The sequence below is a fragment of the Callorhinus ursinus genome, unplaced genomic scaffold (assembly GCF_003265705.2).
Source record: "Callorhinus ursinus isolate GAN/ISIS: 27379988/994484 unplaced genomic scaffold, GSC_fseal_2.0 scaffold10, whole genome shotgun sequence".
Taxonomy (NCBI): domain Eukaryota; kingdom Metazoa; phylum Chordata; class Mammalia; order Carnivora; family Otariidae; genus Callorhinus; species Callorhinus ursinus.
Genome location: NW_027397072.1, coordinates 50,550,114 through 50,571,222, shown reverse-complemented (window position 1 = coordinate 50,571,222; position 21,109 = coordinate 50,550,114). Strand labels below are relative to the sequence as shown.

General features: G+C 54.5%; 2 protein-coding genes across 14 annotated transcripts in view; both read right to left on the bottom strand.

The window, feature by feature from the left end:
- Nucleotides 1-8,885, bottom strand: part of SFXN5 (sideroflexin 5) — a 115,686-nt gene extending 106,801 nt beyond the window's left edge. For 2 of the 11 annotated variants that reach the window (XM_073897526.1, XM_073897532.1), the window contains exon 1: nt 8,709-8,880. In XM_073897526.1, the coding sequence (XP_073753627.1) occupies nt 8,709-8,810 (102 nt within the window). In that variant the 5' untranslated portion in view covers nt 8,811-8,880. Of the gene's footprint in view, nt 1-8,708 lie in introns of all 11 variants that reach the window. The other 9 variants (XM_073897529.1, XM_073897527.1, XM_073897531.1 and 6 more) reach the window with 7 other exon arrangements.
- Nucleotides 8,886-10,447: 1,562 nt separating this feature from the next.
- Nucleotides 10,448-21,109, bottom strand: part of RAB11FIP5 (RAB11 family interacting protein 5) — a 36,556-nt gene continuing 25,894 nt past the window's right edge. The window contains exons 4-6 of one of the 3 annotated variants that reach the window (XM_025868400.2): nt 16,546-18,528; nt 12,960-13,149; nt 10,448-12,699 (exon numbers count right to left, since the gene is read on the bottom strand). In XM_025868400.2, the coding sequence (XP_025724185.1) occupies nt 12,496-12,699; nt 12,960-13,149; nt 16,546-18,528 (2,377 nt within the window). In that variant the 3' untranslated portion in view covers nt 10,448-12,495. The remainder of the gene's footprint in view (nt 12,700-12,959; nt 13,150-16,545; nt 18,529-21,109) is intronic. The other 2 variants (XM_025868401.2, XM_025868402.2) reach the window with 2 other exon arrangements.

Genomic DNA, 21,109 nt, shown 5'->3' with positions numbered 1-21,109 from the left:
TGTGTGTGTGTGTGTGTGTGTGTGTGTGTGTGTGTGTGTGTGTGTGTTTCTGGGCTTTCTGATCCCCTGTAGACAAAAAGAATAATAAAGGAAGTGCGACAAAAATGTTAAAAACCAGTGGATCTAGACAAAGGGTATATGAAAGTTCTCTTTATTCTTTTTTTAAAAAAGATTTTATTTATTCATTTGAGAGACAGACAGAGCACAAGCAGGGGCAGAGGGAGAAGGAAAAGCAGATTCCTTTCTGAGCAGGGAGCCCGACATGGGGCTTGATCCCAGGACCCCAAGATCACGACCTGAGCCAAAGGCAGACACTTAACCATCTGAGTCACCCAGGTACCTCAAGGTCTCTTTATTCTTATTGCAACTTTTCTGTAAGATTGAAACTGCTTCAAAATAGAAAGTACAAAATTATTTCTTTTAAGTTAGATGAAAATATATTAAAATGTTAACAGAGATTGACTCTGGGTAATAGGAATATGGGTGATTTTTATTTCTTTTTAAAATGAAAAAAAAAAAGAACAAGCGTTCTGTGTAATACACAGAAGTAATATTCTATTTTAAAAATAACTTAATTTAAAATACTATCTAATACAGTACTTGATTACAAGCTCCTGAAGGAGGTAGGCTGTTGGGTGTTCCTTCCATAGCCTCATCCTCCCTGGCTCCTAGTTTCCTGTCTCACACCTAGAAGGGTCCCCAGCAACATCCCTGCCACAAGAATGAATGAGTGGGCAGGTGAGCAGCCTATGGCCTGGAGGGGATGGAGCCCAGGCAGGGCTTCCAAGGGAGACTAGGACTTGAAAGGGACAATCGCGTGGCAGTTAGTGGCCCAAGGAGGGAAGAGGAGCGGCAGGGGCAGAGATGGGGGCCTGGAAAGAGAAAAGTCCCCTTTGTCATTTGACACCACGGCCACTGAGAGAGTGGGCCTTGGTGAAACACTTTGTTCCATAGTTACCCTCACCCACTTCTGAGCTGGGCTCAGGGAACACCACAGTGAACAAGCGTTAGAGAAGCCGAGTCCATCAAGAAAGACAAGTAAACAAGTAACTACAAAATACTGTGATCAGAGCTTAAATGAAGCATCATGAAGCGCAATGAGGACACAGATGATTTCTTCCTAGTGAGTCAAGGAGGCTTCCCAGAGGCACTGGGATGGGTGGATGGATGAGTTTACCAAGCAGAGAGGGGTATCCACAAGGACTCTGATGCATGAAGGCTGGACTCAGAAACTGCACCACCGTCAGCCAAAGGAGGGACTGAAGTATGACAAAAGACATTTTAGAAAAAAAGGCCAAGAACAGATAGGGTCTGCCTGGAATACTCTGATAATTTTTTAAAAACGACTTATTGTAGTGCCCTGGGGAACTAGTTGTATTACTATATTCAGGCAATCTATATGCATTAAATACCTATTATGTCCAAATAACTGAAATGAGAAGGGCAAGGCAAACAAGATAAAGATCCATCCCCAGCCCTACACAATCTTATCACCTAGTAGAAAATTTCAAAAATTAAAAGAAGAGCAACTGCACCAGACTTCTGCGGTTTTATTCATTCATTCACGAAATAGCTACTGAGGACCTACTGTGTGCCGACCACTGCGCTGGGTCCTGGGGTACAGCAAGGGGCTGCCTGACTGGGGGAATGAGGAAGAACAGAATGTGGATAATGCCTTGATTTCTAGTTAGATCCTAAGGCCTATTTATCGGGACAGGGCCAGGGGAAACAAGAAGTATACGACTTAGTGGCAGGGAAGACAAAAGTTCTGGATTGGTCATGTGAGTTTGAAATACTTAAAGGGCCTTGCAGATGTAACATTTCAATAAGCACTGCAAACAGAGACCTGAGATTCAAGAAAGGGGTTCTGAGTTGTAAATGCTAAGCATAGATGATAGTGTACTAATCCAATCAGCCTAAGACCCCCCCCCCCCCGCCCGGGGACAAAATCACGTCTACTGACTCACTGCAGTGAGGGAGGCCACACAACAGAGGAACTGTGGGGCACATCACCAAACAAAGGGAAAATTCAAGTTAGTATAGAATTCTGGGCAAACTTCGGCTCAGGTCATGATCCCGGGGTCCTGGGATCGAGCCCCGCATCGGGCTCCCTGCTCAGTGGGGAGCCTGCTTCTCCCTCTCCCACTCCCCCTGCTTGTGTTCCCTCTCTCGCTGTGTCTCTCTCTGTCAAATAAATAAATAAAATCTCTTAAAAAAAATATTCTGGGCAAAGTTGGAGGAAAATTTAAATGACGTGATGCTTTAATAGGCTCAAAGCAAAGCTATGAGGCAAAGGAGTCCATCTAGGTCTGGACTGAGATATAGCCACAGGGTCTTGTTTCCTTAGAAACTATAAGATTAAGATCAATGTGGAAGGTTGTGTCCAGAAACTGCTTATTTGAAGCACTGCACTTGGGTTAATCTCTGAGTCAAAGTGACTTTAGGCCCACCTCTCAAGAGGGGGATGTTTCATTCCTACTGATATTATTTTAAACAGCAAAGTTTCTGGCAGCCTATGGTCTTGGAGAATGTGACTTCTCAGTGTGTACGGAGGAGTGGTCACTCAAAGAAGTCACTGGGACACTTCACAGCTGCAGGGGGTCCTTGGGAGAACCACTGATTCTTTGTAGGGAGGGGGTTTCTCTGTCATTCCAGACTGAAAAATGGCAAAGAAGGGTTTCACTTTTTCAGTTTGGGTTAATTTTTGTTTTCTCAAAAGTTTTAAGTGTATGGCCTTCCCCCCCCACTCCAAAATTCAGCCCCCATCTTTACCCATCAAAGAGTGAGTCAGCCAAGTGATTCCTACCCTTTCCCTTCACAAGAAAGGTGAGTCAGCTCATTCTCAGCAGGACCTGCAGCACAATAGTCCCACCTCAACAGCCCCTGGGGAGAGCAGGTCTTGGGAGCAGCCGCCAAGGGCCAAGGCCTGAAAGAAACTGGCAGCCCTCCAATAAATATATACCTGTACCAGACCTCTAAGTCACGGCTCTTCCAGATCAAGAATAAAATATGCCCTGAACCTACAGCCCGAAGGCAGAAAGGCTGGGCCAGCTCCATAGTCCTTAGCCAGTCTGTACAAGGAAACACCTGGGCATCCCCAAATGAGGTCTTCCACCCAGGGATTCAAATTCTGTTGGCTGGGGTGGGCTCCAGGCAGCAGTGTCCATGTAAAACCCTGCCTGAGTGATAGTAATGTGCAGCAGGGGTTGAAAGCCACTGGACTAGAAGGTGTTGACCTTGTCCACAGCACAAACTAGCTCCAGGACCAGCCTGGGAAACAGTCACTCTCCAGCCTATAGGATGTGAATGATTAAAACACGTAACACATAATGCAGGGCGTTTTCATTCTGGAACTTGAGTTCAGGCAAACTATATAAGAAACCTCCCTACCACGGCCTCCCAACTCTGAGCCCACACACAGCTCTCATCCTGGGAGTGAAGAGTGCACTTTCCTGTTCCAGCCAGCTCCCCCTCCCCCAAGGGAGCCCCGTGCAACCCACCTGTTCTGCTGTCTCAGTTGGTTTCAGAACTTGCCATGCATACACAAAGCACACCCACACCCCCAGTTAGCCTCGCAGCTAAGTAAGTGACTCTCCCGAAGGAACAAGGAAGTTTAAAAACAAAACAAAACAAAACAACTTATTTCTCGGTAGACTGAAACACAAATGGGAAGAAACACATGTGTTTGCTCCCTGTCCTGGGATCCAACTTGCCAAAAATGGTGTCTGGGCCCAAAGCTAGTTCAGGAGAGCAAATGAGCAAAAAGGAGGAAAATCGGAGTACAGTCAGGTCACAGAGCTTCCCCAGGAGCTCCCTCAAATAAATAAATAAATCTTTTAAAAAAAAGTATGGACTTAAAGCCTATAGGAACCACAGGGGACAGAAGAACATGTTAAATAATACCACAAAATTGCCATTGGCCATATTCGGAATGAGGGAAACAAACAACACAGCTTCTTCAACAAATAGAGAAAAAAAAAGAGAGTAGGAGGACCAATAGATTAGAAGAGACTTATCAGTCAAATATAACGTGTGGGACCTCCGGGTTCCTGATTCAAACAAACCAATTATTTAAAAAATGATGTGATGGGGCGCCTGGGTGGCTCAGATGGTCAAGTGTCTGCCTTTGGCTCAGGTCATGATCTCCAGGTCCTGGGATCGAACCCCATGTCCAGCTCCCAGCTCAGCAGGGAGTCTGATTCTCCCTCTCTCTCTGCCTTTCCCCCTGCTTGTGCTTTCTCTGTCTCTGTCTCTCTCTCTCAAATGAATAAATAAAATCTTAAAAAAAAAATATGACAATCATGGAAATGTGAATAGTGCAATGGACTGGATGTTTGTGTCCCCCCCAAAGTCATATGTTGACTCTTAACCTCCAGTGTGAGGTTAAGTGATGGTATTCGGTGATGGGGCCTTTGGAAGGTACCCTCATGAATGGGATTAGTGCCCTTATAAAAGAGAGCCCAGAAAGATCTTTCCACTCTTCTGCCATGTGATGCTATAGCTAGAAGGCGTAGTCTATGAACCAGAAAGCTGGCTTTCATCACAGTTTGCCAGCACCTTGATCTTAAACTTCCAGCTTCCAGAACCATGAAAAGTAAATTTCTGTTATTCGTATGCTACCCCATCTATGGTGTTCTGTTATAGCAGCCCAAACAGACTAAGACAAATTGTGACTGGTTTGATGATATTAAGAAATAATTATTTTAGGTGTGTTAATGGTATTGTGGTTATATTAAAACAAATCAAAAAACCCTCTGATACCATGAGAGAAAGAAGGCACTTCACCTCTGTGATATTCTTCCCCCAAAATGCATAACCCCAATCTAACCATGAGAGACACTAGACAAACCCAAATTGAGAGATATCCTACAAAATACCCGACCAGTACCCCTCAAAACTGTCAAGGTCATCAAAAACAAGGAAAGTCTGAGAAGCTGTCACAGACCGGAGGAGGCTAAGGAGACATGACAACTAAATATAACGTGGGATCATGGATGGGATCCTGGAACAGAAAAAGAACATTCGTATAAAAAATAGTGAAATCCAATAAAGTCTGGATGTATAGTTAATAGTAATGTTCCAACGTTGGTTTCTTAGTTTTGACAACTGTACCAGGGTCATATGAAATGATACTATTCGGGGAAACAGGGTGAGGGTTACATAGGAATTCTGTTATCTTTTTGTCTTCTGTAAGTCAAGTAAAAAAATTTATTTTAAAAAAGTCCTTATTTTCTAGAGATACCTACTAGCAGGTACAACAAAATGATGGGCTGTCTGGGCATTGCTTTAAAATAATTATTTGGTTGGAGGCACCTGCGTGGCTCAGGTTATGATCTCAGGTTTGGGCTCAGGTTATGATCTCAGGTTCCTGGGATGGAGACCTGCATGGGGCAACATGCTCAGGGCTCCCTGCTCCGCGGGAAATCTGCTTCTCCCTCTCCCTCTGCCCCACCCTGCTTATGCTCTCTCTCTCTCTCAAATAAATAAAATCTTAAAAAGATAAATAAAATAATTCATTGGTTGGGATTGGGGGCATACAGATGAAATGAAGCTGGTCTCACAGTGGCAAATGTTGATGCTCGGCTGGATCTTTCTTTGACAACTGTCTCCACTTCTGAATGTCTGAAAACCTTAATAAAACAAACAAGAACCCTGGAGCCATACTGACTAGGAAGTGAGTTAATCTGTCTGTGTGCTACAGGTTCCTCATCTATCATATATGGTGTAATTGTATCTGCCTCACAGAGTTGTTGTGAAAATTCAGTAAGTCAATATGCCAAAGGCTGGAACAATGCTTGGCTATTATCATCATCGTATGGAAAGAAAGATGGTCACAGACCAAAGCCCAGCAAGGCAAGTCATCTTTCTCCACCTTCTGACACTGCTCATTGTCCTTTCTCCCCCAGCCTTCCTGCACAGAGATCCATGAAGGATGGAAGGAAGAAGGGCTCTAGGGCAACACTAGGGAGTAAGGAAAGACCTCTGCTCCCAGTCTTGCAGAAAGTGATGAGATGTTGGGGCCTGAGGGTGGTGTCCCTGGCGTGGGCTCTGGGAATTGGACCCTGGATTATGAGACACTCAGGGTTCAAGTGGCTGAAGGCAGCTAGCGTGGTGGAAAGGAGGGTTGGGGGAGGGGGTCTGATTTCAGGAAGTAGAGGTCAGCAGGGCTGGGCTATGTGGGCCTTTGAGGCCCCTCCAAAAGTGAGGTCCTTATCTCAGAAGCAGGGTAAGCCACTGGAGATTGTTCAAGTGTGTGCTGGGGGTGGGGAGAGGAGGGAGTCACCTGATCAGACCTGCATTGTTGAGAAAACCAAGTGGAAGAAGGAAGCATTGGAAGGGGGCCAGAGTGGAAGCAGGGAGAACTGTTAGGCTTCCACAGTGGCTCGGGACATAGATCACGGGGGCTTGGTCTAGGATTCCAGCAGGGGAGATCAGTGGATTTGAGAGCTGCTGTGAGAGATGAGCACACTGGGCCTCTGGTTGTATTTGGAGGGTGAGGGAGAGAAAGAGAAGTCTGCAGGGGACTTGCAGGTTTCTTGGGAGTCAACTGGGTGGAAGTTGGGCTGCCGGCACAGCAGGGAGTGGTGTGGGAGGAGCAGGAGGTGGGGGCAGGGAGCGGAGAGAAGTTCCTTAACAGGGACAGTCACCTCCACTGTGCTTTATGCAAGTCACTATGCCGGAGAAGGGAAGCTTCCAAAGCAAACAAACACTTTCACCGCCCTCAAGAGCGGTGCCAGAAAGAATACCAGCAAGGGCTGAGTGGAGGAATCTCAAATGTGCGTTTATGGCTCCGGCAGTGATCACAGCAAAGGCCTCAGGCATTAAAGCCACTGAGAAGTCCTCAGTAAATGTGTGTGTGACTGAATGTCCCAGCACAGGTACCAGAAAAAAGGACAACCCACAAACCTTTATTCAGCACATTACCATGTGTCTAGCCCCACCTCGGGGTAAGATGGAGACGAGGAAGGGCAAGATCAGCCCCTTCTCTCAAAAGATGCACACAAGGGTTGAGGAGAACAAGTAACGACACAGAAGTGTTAGAGGAAAATAGGACAGACGGTCACTAAAGGCTAACCTAAAAGGATCCCTCTTGGGGTGGCCAAAGAGGGGCTTAGGAGAGAATCGGTTACCTGGTCTAACCAGGGTAATATCACACGGAGGAAGGGAATTCAGGGGGGTGGTGCCTGGTCCTTGAAGAGTGAGTTGAATGTGTGCGGAGGGCTGGGAAAGGGGGACAGCCAATAAAGGGTCACTCGAGTCCAGGGAGAGGCACCCCTAACAGTCTCACCCTAGGTGGCACTCTCCACTGGCAGGAAGATGCCAGTCTTGCCTCGGACATCTACATGCTGAGATGGTTTATTTTTTTAAAGTAATTAAAAGTCCTGTTTTAAAACAGTGAGGACATTCTCTCAGAAGGCTCAGGGGGGCAGTTCCTTAATTATCAGCGAAGCTCGGTGCACCACTTTCCTGGAACCAGTCCCTCTCCCACACAAGCACCACCACCAAGAAAACAAAAACACAAAACACAAAAAACCACCGCACCGACCTTTGTACAATTTCCTTTCTTCCTGCAAACTTCTTTCTGTCCGCCTCCGCTGCCCCCCACCCAAGGCAAGCCCGGTTCGCTTCAGCGGAGCCTCTCGGCCCTTTTCCTAATAAAGTCCACCTCCTCGGCGCTGGAGGCAGTAGAGGACGGAGGGTACGAGGCGGCCCGAAGCGTGGGTACGGCCCCTCCAAGCCTTCAGCCCTCGCCGCACGTCCGGGTTGTGGGTTCGATCCCCGTCTCCGCGGCCGAGGGCGAGTTAGCGACGCCCTGTCGGGGGTCCCCGAGTAAAAGGGCCACTGTCACCGTGCTCCGAAGAGACCGACCGGGTCGGACAGAGCCGAGCGCTCGGTCGCGCCAGGGCCCGGGTGCCAGAGACCCGTCTCGGAGGTCGCACCGGGGGAGGGGGCTGAGGCGGGCTCCCGGGGACGCGGACTCCCTCTACAGCCCGCGGCCCCAGGGGATGACACAGCGTTTCCTCCGCACCCCGGCTCTCCCCGCATGTCCTCGTTCCATCCCCGGCAAGGCACCAGCCGGCGACTCGCTGCGTCAGCGAATCCCCCGCTGGAAGGGACAGGGGTCGCCGGGCTGCGAGAACCCCTCGGCTCGTGGCCCTAAACCATCGCGCACTGCGGACCCGGCTTGGGGGTCGAGGGCTGGGAGCCTGACCGCGGGGTGCGGACGCTGCCCGGGAGCCCCGCCAGCAGCTCGCAAGGAATGTCAGTCCCCACCCAGGGAAAGTTAGAAGGCATCTCCGTCACGCCAACTTGTCATCCAGAGCCGAAGTCGAACTTTCCGCCGGGAGTGGCTGGCTGCACAGCCCAAAGCGACCCTGCAGAAGCCGCTCGGACCCGGGCACCCCAGGTCCCCGGCCGCGACCGACCGTGACCAATCATCAAGCGCCTCAGGCGGGAAAGGCTGGAGGGCGCGGGCAGCCGAGGAGTGACGGCACCGGCGGCCAATAGGGAGCCAAGGTGGGAGTCCACGTCCATCCTGCTCACCAATGGGAGAGGGTTGGCTGGGGCCGCGGTCCCCGAGGCAATAGCTGCAAGGCTCCCCGGTGGCCGCGGGTCGGAGACCCTAGGACTAAAGGGGATTTTGGAGAAGAGTTTGCTCGCCCACCCTGTGCTACCCGCCGACCCTCAGACCATAGCCCGGTCCTCACCTGCTGGAAGCGGGGTTTACCCAGCTGGAAAGGAGGTGCATCGGTCGAGGTGTTAGCGGCACTAGCCGCCGCCGCCGATGCTGTAGTCGCTGTATCCGCCATAGCCACTGACGCCTGCAATCTCCGGCCCTTTTAAAATGTCCCTCCTCGGCCCCCGCCACAGCTGCTTCTCCCGATTGGCCATAAGCAACCGCAGCGAGCCCGAGGCGCAAGGGGTTGTGGGGAGCGTAGTTTTTCTCGTCACGGCGCTTGACAACCCTAGACTGCGGAGAGTTGCACCGACTCAAGACCCGGTCTCGGTTCCTGCCGCCAGCTCTGCAAGGCTCGGCAGTGTGGGAAGAGTGTGCGTGTACGACTCTAAGGTCCCAACAGTGGGCCATCGGGCTACCCCTCGCCGGTTACCCTAGAAGTTTGAGTTGCTGCGGAGGGCATCGCTCCTGGGGCTCTAGCCCAGAAGAGCCCTACTCAAGCGGGCCTGACCTGGGACTAGATGGGCAAGGACTCCAGGAGGGATAGGGTTAATCCCGGAAAGCTTTCTGCAAGGACTGGCACTGCAGAATCTTCATGCGGTTTCTTCTGTCGCTACCCTGCCCCTCCCCTTGTGCTCTCCAGCCCTCCTGACGCTCGGTTCCAAGAGCACGCTGGGCGCTCCTTGCCCCTGACCCTTGAACTTTCCATACCCAGAAAACTCCATAACTTTTTATCTTTACCTGACTCTGGATCTCCTGACCTCAGCCTACACATTGCATTTCCCGATCCATCACCCTACTTCCACAAAATCCACTTATGCTCCTATAGTACCCAGTACCTTTTCTGCAGCCCATGCGTACTTACAGTTATTATGGTTTTGCATGTGTTTCCTACTGTAAGGTCCACGGGACAAGAGGTGTTTTACTGCTAAGTCCTCAGTGCCAGGCTTGGCAGGGCTCGCAACAAGGACTCAGATATTTGCTGACTGTGTGAGGTAAACAGTGGGAGCTTCAGAGCCTCAGTGGGTTCCACTTCCTTTGTCCAACTAAGGAAGATCCCTCCCCAGCCTAATTCCCCAGCAGGAAGAGAACTGGGAGTGGGGTTCAGTCGTGTTTATTAAGCACTACAAGGACTTTAGGTGAGAGAGAGGAGCGTATATCATAGAGCAAGACACCAGCAAGGATAATAAACACACTTGTGCAGTACAGAGTAGAAGGTTCCCCAGCTGAATTATCTGGTCAGTGAGCCAGGCTCGGGGGAGGGGAGGGAAGCTGCCTGTTTCACCCAAAAGGACAGGAGAAATAATTCTGACCTTAGGGAGCCCCACTTTAGGTCTCCTTCGTCTCACTGTGAGATGCAGTGTTGGCTCACGCCTGCTCATGTCCTTCTGGACAATGCATGATCTATAGCCGTCAGTTCCTCATCCATCAACAAGAACCACAAGAAACAGACTATTCCTAAAGCCAGAGAAGAGGTGCTAACTAGCCATGAAGAATCATTTGTATCCTGGATTTGTATCTTTCCCAACTAGACTAAGCGGTTTCAGAGTAAGAATCAGGTCTTTTACCCTCTGTATTCTCCCACAGTACTCAATGAATGTGGGTCTATTGGCAAAGAAAAGACTGAGTCCAGGCCACTGGGCAATGCTGTGCTGCTGCCCCTGGTGTTAGGACAGAGGCAGTGACATCCCAAAACCCCATCATCTGCCTTCTCCCCGCTGGAAGCCTCCTTTCATACATTTATCAAGACAGGAACACCATAGAGCCACCTGCAGTATGTGAACTTTTTATTCTTCATAAAGTGCTCAAAACATGAAGAACAAGCTCTTTATAAACAGGAGTAACAACTAGGAAGACAAACAGCAAAGCAAAACTGTGCCTGCTCTCTGCCCACCCCACCTGCAACTCTCCAAGTTGTGGCCAGGAGCAGAAACATCCAACGGGAACCTTGGGCTTCAACTCAAAACTCTTCTGAAGACATCCTTGCCCTGGGCATTTTGAAGGCCCAGTCAAGAACGAGCAGAAGATCAGGGTCAGGGCTGGTAATGAGTAGAGCCCAGAAGAATATGTAGTGGAAGAGTGCTCCCCTTCCCCCAGAAGAGATACCTACCCAACCCCCAATGACCCCCAAAAAACATGACCCAAGACCTGGATACCTGTGGACACTCCTCAGCTTTGATGAGTGATCCTTAGGGTAGATAACATTACAGGGGCTTTCCCCTCGTGTGTGGGGCTCCTCTGCTTCATCCTGGCAGAAGACATCACCCATAGAGCACATCTCCTTCCAAGGCTTTTAGAGAGATCCCACAGGCCCCCTCAGGAAGAAGAGGAGGTCCCGGAGGAGCTCTCACCTCCTTGCTGGGCCAAAAGTATCCTCCTTCAGCACCTCACCCCAAAACCTTTGCTAAAGCAGGGTACCCCAAGTCACTAAAGGTTCCCTGAAGATGCCATGGGAAGCCTGCCATGTTTTCTGCAAGCAAACCAGGGGCTGGGCCAAAGGACAGACACTTCATTTCAAAGTGCACTGCAGCCAAGCCAGGCAAGGCCATGGGGCCGAAGGGACAGGCTGGGAGAGCAGCTAGTAGATGACAGGAGGGCAACAAAGGCTTTTTCCTAAGTATAGGCAGAACGGGACCTCCTACTTCCCGAATGTAGTTGTTATCTCAGGAAGCCTCTCGGTTGGGGTTGAGGGAGGAGGAGGAGGTGGCAGGAAAGTTAAAGGAGCAGTGGCAGCTTCACCAGACCCTTAACTGAAATTAACTCTAGGGGAGGGGTACAGGAGCACAGCAAGGCTGACCCATCCTCCTTTCCCATTTCCAGGGCCTGACAGATCAGGCCCCATGTGCTCAACAGGGAGGGAGGGGGACACCAAACAGAGGGAGAGGTCTACATCCAGAGGCTCTTGACCCCACCCACAAAAGGCACATTTTAATTGGTTTCCAAAAGTTCAAACCCCACAGCAGCACAGAATTTTGGCATCTGGACAGGCAACAAAAACAAAGATGGAGGCTTGATCCCCAAACATAAGCAGCCCAAAGCCCTGAGGCCTGTGGAGGGGCCCACAGCTTGGAGGTGCGCAAAGAGGTGCTCACCCTTGCCCCAGCTCTCCACACAGTCACACGTGACGCTCAGTGGGAAGATCAGAGGAGGAGGGCACGGGGGGCGCGGGGGGAGAGCACACACATCTCCCTCCATCCACGTGGCCCTCGCTTTGCAAACGGCTGGAAACACACAAAATCAGGACACAGCACAGAGAAGACCAAACCATACAGGCTCCTTGCTCTCAAGGGAACAGACATGAGGCTCAGTTACCCATAACTGCAGACCAGGCAGCTTGGTTCTTGCCACAGCCCCAGGGATGCTAGGAGCCCTCTAGGGGCTGGAGACAGATGAGGGGGACAAGGGTTTAGCCTTGGATGAAATGACTGACAGTTGTTGTGGGGTAATAAAGTATGTCCCAGATACCACATCAAATTGCAGCTCACCCTTGCTCTGACTTGAGGGCTGAATTCTTTGTTTCAATTCTCTGGAGCCCCCAAAACTAAGGGATACGAAAACAGGCAGGTGGGAAAGACCCAGGGAGGGCTCCCAAAGACACACAAGTTGTACATGGAACCTGATGCCTCCAATGGGAGTCCCAAGGGCCCCCCTTCCAGCAACCCCCATGGAGGCAGGAGGGAGGGGGAGCAGGGAGTGACAACGGAGGACAGACAGCAGCCTGCCCAGCTGAGAGTGAGTACAGCGGGAAGGAGGGCAGCGCAGGCCCAGTTTGGGCAGTGGGCTCACGCCCACCCTCCCGGGGGCAGGGGCGAGGAGGGCTACTTGGAGGGGTCCGGGGGGATCTGCAGCAGTGTGGGTGAGGTCTCCATGATCCGCACCAGCAGCCGGTCAATGTAGCTCTCCAGCTCCCGCACGTGCTCATCCCGCTGGCTCAGCTCCCGCTCCCGCTGCAAGAGCAGGCTGATGAGCTCGTCGTGGGTCAGGTGGTAGTACTTGGCCGACTGGTCCAGCACACCTGAGTCCTGAGGCCAGGAATGAGAGTGAGCAGGGCGGTCTCAGGCCTACCTGCCCATCCGCCCACCAACACCCAGATTTCACCCCTACAGGCCCCTGGAGCGGCCTCCGTCTCCAATGCAAGAGACCGCCTAACTGGCTTCAGGGCCCTGGCGTGGGGGGACCGGGCCTGCTCTTTGGTCCCCCCTGCCCAGCACCCCGCTCCTGACCTCGGGGCGCCTGACCTCTCTCCACAGCACCACATGTCTGGCATCCTGTCGGGCCTCACCTTCAGCCTCTTGGTGTCCAGAGTCTGGCCAACTTGGGGGGCTGGAGCCACAGGCTGCACGCTGCCCGATGTGACAGTTTTGAGCTTCTCCAGCCCACTGCTCAGAGCTGTGCTCAGACTGGAGCGGGACTGCTTCCTGTCTGGGCTGCCCTCCACAGGGGCAGCACTAAGTGGCTTCACAGGGTGGGGACTGTGGAGACAGAAAGGAGATGCGTTATGGTGGGGGGGGGGCAGCGCCACGAAAACATGGGGCCACCTTGTCTGCCGGACCAGCAGCTCTGCTGGCCAGGAATCAGCACTTGGTGGTGGCCGCCCCTGCACAGCCAAGGCCTTGGGGTGGCTGCAACCAGCGCTCCTCAGCAAGCCTTCCCTCCTCCTCCCTCACTGCTCTCCTCACTCCTCAACCCCACCGCCTGCCCCCTCTCCATTTTACTCCCTCAGAAGGCCTGCCCCTTCACAGGAACAGCAGAGGCCGGCCCACAACCTTCTCTGCACCTACAGCCAGTCGTTACCAGGGCCACCCCCTCCTTCTTCCCTCCCTCTTCCATACTGTAACCTTTCTCTGGGGGACTGACTGACCCTCCCAGTGTCCCCATTTTCCGAGAACTGGGGACTCCCGGGCTGTGAGGCTTTCAGTGCTAAAACCAGGAAAGACCCGGGCAAACTGGGACACTTTGCTGCCCACCTCTCTAACTGGTTGCTTCCCATCAGCATTTACACCAGCCTGACAAACCCACCCAGCTATCCGCCCTCAGTCATGCTCCAGCTCCCCTTCCTCCTCACCCAGCCCCACCAGAGCATGCAGACTGCACTCTGTCCCTAGAAGTTCTTACCTTTCATTGATTCCTCAACCCACCAGAATGGGGATGTTGGCCCTGTCAGCCCATCACAAGTGCTCCTGCTGAGTCCTCCAACCCCTCAGGCCCTCAACTCACTGACCTCTCTGTGGAGTTGACTCTTGGACCTCTCCGTCCTTTGGCCTGCTCTCCCTCATCCCCTGCCCCCAAGACCTCCCTCTGGTTTTCTGACCTCTGGCAGTCTCTTCTCAGTCTTAACTGCTAGCCTGCCCTTGGATCCCTCCCTTCCCCGCCTTGGCCCCCCCCGACCCCTAATGTCCGTCTCCAGCCTGGACCTCAGCCCTGAGCTCTAGGCGCACACAGACTTGGAGGCTGGCTCGCTCCACTCCGGGTCCAGCTTGGGCGCATCACACTCACCTCCACACCTACCCTCTCCTGCGCCCCTCCCAGCAGTGTATGGCTCCAGCCAGAGCCCTGGGAATCCTTCTGATTCCTGCGCCTCAGCTCCAGGGCTAACAAACATCAAACCCTGTTGCCTCTCACCTTCTCTCCCACCGTCCCCTTCTCTCCAAGCCAGTGCTAGCTAAACTGCCTTCAGCTATACCTGCTAACTCATCTCCTCAGAGGGAGTCTTGCCCACCTCCATCCACCCGTCTGTTCTGCTATGGGATGGTGATCTCAGCCTCTCCAATATTTAAGCTCTTTACTGGCTCCCTATCAGATTAGAAAACACAGTCTCTAACAGAATTGGGCCCTACCCTTTCTTCCTGGGCCTCTACTCCACACACTGCAGCAAACCAGGAAAAGTGCTCTTTCTCACCTTTCAGGCTCTCACAAAAGCTGTCCCTCTGCAGAACACACTGGCCCTTCACCTGCTGGCCTGCTAACTCCTACTCATGTTTCAAAGCCGTGCAAGGCCACTTCCTCTAGGATAAATTTCCCTGATTCCCCTAAGCTGACTACAGTGACCCCGCTCTGGGATCCCTCAGCACCCTGGACCTGTGACAGCTATGCAAACTGCAAGCATCAGGCCCCCGGATCAATTAGCCTTTCCCCAAGGGACCTCTTAAAAATCTATGCTTACTTCACAGAGGATTTGGACCATTCAGAAGTAAGGAGCAAAATGGTTTCACCCAAGGCCCTGAACTCCATCGGAGGAGGGCTAGCCCAGACCCAGAGAAGCCAGCTCTGTTACTCAGGATAGGGCCGTGGATTCAGTCCCACAACCTGGAAAGACTGGCAGAGAGCCCAGGCAGGGGGACAGGCAACAGGGAAAACAACTTATTTCTCCCACCTAGGAGTTTGCATTAGGGATGGGAGCTTGAAACCTGCTCTGATGCTGCCCACGGACTGTGCCTGGGGAGGGGAGGAATAGCCGGGTGGCATAAAGGAACCCTGAACGGGGCCTGGGCTCTCAATCTGATTGCCCCCATACATCGGAGGGACTCTGGACCCCAGAGCTCTCAAGACCCCCATTTCCTCCTCTGAGAAATGGGGATAGCTCTATTTGGCCCATCTACTTCAAGATGTAAGGGACATGCTGAATTCAGACATGAAGCCAACTCTGAAGGGAATAAAGCTTCCCAAAGGTAGTGAGTATAATCGGAAGTGAGGCTAGAATGCAGCAGGGCCAGCTAAGGACGCTGTCCTCACAGCAAGGAAGCTGTAACCACCTCCTCTCCCTCCCCTCTGGGAACGGCTTCACCCCCCCCCACCCCCCCACTGGCACAGCAGCCTCGGGTAGCCTGACTCCTTCCCTCCCACTTCTCATGTATCAGCACGGGCGCCCTGGGCCAGCTCCTCATGGGTGCACTTCTGTCTTCCTCACTGGACTGGCAACTGTCCAGGCATACGTACCGCGGGGACAGTGTCCTTCCTCTCTATGCGGCGCCTGACACACAGTGGATGCGCAGTGAATCTGGATGACTACATGGATGAGCTGGTGGGTGGAGGCTCCAATCCAGGATCCTCACCCTGCCCTGCTCAGCAGAAAAAGCAGCCCCCTCTGCTCCCCCCACTTCTTCACTCCGGGCTCCTAGGGTACTGCATCCTTCTGGACTTCACTGCCCCCATCAACCCCAAGTGACCTGTGTCTCCTGACCTCAGCTCTGGTCAGCCCTCACCAGTCAACCCGGTGAGGTCACAGCCTCATCATTCTTCCCAAACAGACCAATGCCACGCTGACCATAATCACAGAGGCATCCAGCTCCCAGCCACAGTCCTAAGCACCTCGGGACCACCCCCTGAGAAGGCGCAGACGCAAACCAATGAGGCGCCGGATGGGGCTACAGACCCTTTCTTCTGGGGGCAGGGGCGAAGTCATTTCATTTTTCTTTTTGTCCTCTAAACAGCTCTTGGGCTTCCTCTCCCACTGACCTCAGTACTGGTCCCTCCTCTGGCTCTCTGCCTTCCACAGCCCACTCCCCTGTGGCCCCCACACTGCCCCCGGCACCCAACGCCCCTTGCAGCTGAGTGCCTGAGCTCTCCTCCCCCCTCCCCTGCCAACCTACACCGGCTCTGTCCACTCCATTCCTCACTCCCTTCACCTCAAACCCCTCGTTTGTGGGGCACTCTGCTTGTCCAAGGGCCCAAAGAGGACACAGTTTCAGGGCCAGTACCACAGAAGGGCTCCTTTCTTCAAAGCCTCCCCTCTCCTGCCTCAGGGGGAAGGAGCCCTTCGTCTGCCCCTGGAAGGGCTGAGGCTGGAATGTGAACACCTCAGCCCCTGGGCTGCTTTGCCCCCCTCCTCCCACCTCCTCCTGCAGAGTATTCTCAGGGTGACAGCTCACCTGGCACTGGACTGTGGCTCCTCAGCTGGTCGTGTCTCCAAGGGCAGAAGCACAAGCGGGGAGGCTGGGGTGGTTGCAGCGTGGTCCTCCCCAGGTGGGGCAGGGGAGCCCCCAGGGGAGGCAGCTGGCTCCCCAGGGGTTGGGGAGGAAGAAATCAGGGGCTGAGCTCCAGGCAGAGAACATGGAGGGCTGGGGCCCCCATGGCGGTGGCTGGCCCAGGGCGGGAGAGGGGGTGGTGGAAAAGCAGGCTCTGGGGGAGTGGGCAGCTCTTCTGGACCAGAGAGGATGGAAGATTCCCTGGACCCTGGAGGGGATGTGGATGGGAGGCTGGGGGGGTCCTGGCTCCCCTGAGACAAGAAGGGGTTCAGGGCATCCTCCTCTGAGGCCCAGAGGTCAGTGTGTTGGGAGCCATCTGGCAGGGGCCCAAGCCCCTCTCCTACTGGTCCCTGGCTCTGGGCCTCAGGACCCTCAGGGCTTTCTCCTTTCTCCGGAGCCCCCGAGATCTGCTGACTCTGAGGAGCCAAGCTCTTTGAGTAACAGGTTATGGGTGTAGGACCCTCAGGGCAGCTGGTGGGCAGGGATAAGGAGGGCCCAGATACAGGAGGGCTGGCACCCTCCACTACATCTTCCAGGCCTGGCCCACCCAGCAGGGTTCCAGAAGAATGGCTGTCAGACTCTGACCCAGGTGTCTCGCCCTCCTCCTCGGCCTCCTGTGGCCCAGCAACCAGCGAACTTGGCAGGTTGTCTTCTCCTCCTGTCTCTGCCCCCTTGCTTCTCAGCCCCCCTGCAGCCGCCGCCATAGCTGCTGCCTCCTCCTCCTTCTCCTGGGAATCTGAGGGCGTGAAGAGGCGTGGTGGCTTGGGAGGTGGCCCGCTGGGCTCTGGTCCCTGGTCCGACACCTGCTCAGGTTTGGGCTCTGGCTCAGGCTCCGGCTCCAGGTCCAGGTGGAGAGGCTCCTCACTCCCCCCGGGGCTCACAGGTTCTGGTGACTCTGGCTGCATCTGGGGAGGAGGCAGCTCATCAGACTCTCCCCGCAGGACTGGTGAGGACGTCTCAGCTGCAGGAGAAATGGTGACCACATCCCAAGGCCATGAGTCGTCGACTGTATTGAGCTCGTGCAAAAGCTGGCCTTTGCCTTGGGAGGCCGCCTCCTGGCCTTCAGGGGTGTCGTCTGGGCCAGGCAGCCTTTCCCACACACTGATCACTTCAGGGGAGCTAAACAGAGACGTCGCGCTGTCTGCCGGACTCTGCCCTGCTTCCCCTCCTGGGGCTGGCGACCCCCTGTCTGCTTCAGAGTCTGAGGCTCTCAGGTGCAGCTGGGTGGATGTAGAGGGCAGGCCGGCCCCTACCGACCCCAGGGGACCCGGGTCAGCCACACTGGTGCTCTGGCGGTCCAGTCCCAAGTCCAGAGGAACCCTGGGCTCCAGCCACATGCCGCTCCCGCCTCTTCCTCCTCCCCCAGGGGCCCCCCGGGGCTCAGCTGCCTTCACTGTCATGGCCCCGCGGCCTTGCTCTTGCAGCCCAGTCACCTCCAGCCCCACTCCTCCTGCAGGGGCCAGGCTCTTGCTCCTGGCCTCTGGACGCAGCCTGCTGGCAGCAAAGACGTTGAAGGTGTCGTCCCACTCAGGCGGGGCTTTCCCAGGGGAGGCCAGGGGAGTGGGGCTGTCCCTCGAGGCACTGGGGAGAGAGGGAGCAGGTGAAGGACAGTTTAGTGCTATGTCGGCTATGAGTTCCTCGAAGAAAGGGTTGCTCTGCATGGAGGTGAGGAACGGGTTGGTGAGACCCAAGAATCCAGATGGGGCGGCTTCAGGGGCGGCTGAGGCAGCAGTGACAGAGGCGGGGGAGGCGGCTGCAAAAAGGTTAGTGCTTAGCATGGGAGCAGCGGTGGGAGCAGGAGTGGGGAGGGCCGGAGCACAGGGGGAGCAGGGGAGGTGCTGAGGAAGAGCAGCTGGGTCAGGTTCTACCTGAGGAGACACGTCCAGGCTGTGGAGGGAGACAAAACCGTGAGCCTCCTGGTTAATGCCAAGACCAGAAACGGCCCTGCTGAACATCACTCGCCTGCCCCCCACCTGCCTGGGGCCAGGTACCACAGGCCACACTCACACGGGCTGGGTTCAGGCCGCTGGGCCAGGGGGCCAAGGGAAGACCCCAACACGTAATATCATTAGGGGCTGCCCAAGGAGGAAGATTCTGGACAGAGCTCATTTAATCCCGTTTACAGGCAGGATCCCAGCCCAAGCCAAGTGTTCTTCCACGGGCCCAGAGGCTGAAGACCTCTACTCAACACCAGACTTACGTCCACAGAACCAATCAGAAAGTCTCTTATATCCCTTTAAGGACCAAGAGAGGAAAGAAATACTAGCTGCTGGGAGGGGATAGAGGCCAGAGAAAGGCCAGGCCCAGAGATCCGGCTGGGCAAAGCCAGCGCGAATAGAACCCAGCAGGGCCCCTGGGATTCTGACCACGGGAACAGATGGGTTCTACCGACCCCTTGCAGAAACACGAGGTAAGGACTGGGCAGGCATCAGACACGACAAGGTGCCAAACAAAAAGAACCCACCTCTCTAGTTTCTTGGAGGGAGTACCATCACATGCCCAGATGGACAGCAAGACCCTGCCGAGGCTAACTCCTGCCAGGCGCCCACCAGAGGGTGCCCCTCCCCCAGGGCACCCGCGGGCCAGCCTCGAAAGCAGCCCTGCTTGGGAGACGAAGCCTGGAGTGCATCAGCAGCAGTGACTCCGGAGGTCACCAGGGGCCTCTTGGGCCCCCCCCCCCCAGACTGACCGCTGGCTCCCCTGGGAAAGCCATCCCATGGCAGTGGACCCACACTCCCACAGACACTGGAGAACACTCACTGACCGCTGGGGGAGGGGGCATCCCCTGCGCTTACACCTCAACTATGGGGCACAGCTGACTTGTGGGCATGAGCAAACTCTGAAACTAGAGCTCTTGGCTTCCCCAGGACAACCCCAGGAGACAGAAAACCGGGAAGACAGTGCAGGTAAAAAGAGGGACCCCATGCCCCAGTTTCAGCACTCTGGCAGTGGTTGGCAGCTGTCTTGAGGCTGAGCCCACCTGTCAGGCCCAGACCTGGGTGGCCTCACCTGCTGCCTGCTTCACATCTTCCAGCCCCCACTCTATGCCGGGAGACCCACATTCCTTGATCCCTGCCCAGGTGAGCGTCCTGACGACTCCTATGCCTTCATCTTCTCCACTCAAGCTCAAGCTGCTGTGTCTCACAGGGAAACACCAGGGGCAAGCCCAGGGGTGGCAGAAGCCAGGCTTTACAGCCAGCCAGTGAGGAATGCAGATTTGGGTTGTGGCGGGGGGGGGGGGGGGGGAAGAGTGGGGGGGGGGGGGGGGGCGCTGGAGGGAGGGGCGGCAACGGGAAGGGGTCCAGTTCAACCAGCTGCAAAGGTGGGCTTCCCAGGATAGTCTCTGAGTCAGTGATCCCAGCCTCACAGGCAGGGCACAGCCAGGTCCCAAAGCCTGGGTTTCTCTTAAGAATCCAGCTTCCCAGAGACTCTCCTGACTCTTTTGCCATATAACTCCCCATCCAAGGGTGACTTCTCAGCCTCATACTACCTCCTAGAGATTGTGGTGTGGGGGTGGGCAAGAAGGTAAGAGAGTCCTGTTGACTCCCACGCCACCAGGCTTCCCAGCATTTCTCTGCCTCTGCGGTCCTAACATGGTGAAGATACCGAAAGAGGTCAAATCCTGGGCCCAGAGTCCCAACCCCCCCAAACATCCCTTCCCCCTTTACTCCAAGTTGGCTACAGGCAGACCCAGGCATACGTGCCTACCTCGGGAACCAAGGAGAGCAATGGACCACCACCACGTGGGTCAAGGCCCTGCCCCCGGCCTGCCCCCCCAACCCCACTGGAGCACCCATACCGGACCACAGCTCAACCCTGCTAGCAGGACTCAGCCCCCAGGAACAGGGCTACTCTGAACCACCTCTCTCTCCAGTCCCCTTTGTGACAAGTGACCAGAGGGGTCTGAAGGAAGAGAACTCCATCAACATTAAGCAGCACCTGGCTTAGCTCTGCACACTCCCCCCTCCCTGCTTAGCCTTGGCCTGGCCCCACTCACCCTTGTGGTCAGACAACAATCTGGCTGGCCGTCAGGACGGCAGGGCAGGAGAGCGGCAGGGAAGTAGGCCGGGAGCCCCAGGCAAGGCTAGAACCCTCCCCTCCACTGGCTCCCCAGAGGTACACACAAACCCGTTGGTATGCAACCAGCCAAGGGCTCTCCCTAGAGGAAGACATTCCAGGTTCCAGGCCCTGCAGACTCCCACCTCTGAGAGCATCCTGCCCATCCCTCCGACCCAGTGACATCCCCCCCACCCCTGCCTCCCCCCACACCTCCCCTGCCCTGGCTCCACACCAGGTGCACACTTGAAGGTTCTCACTTTAAAATATCCCCTACCTACCAGTCCATCTGGCACAGATCAGAGACCATTCCCATATGTGGTTACATCTGCAGGTTATGCTCGGAGGACAGGGCCCACTGTGCCAGCTAGCACAGTGCCATCCCCCCACCATGCAGAGGGGACTTTAGCAT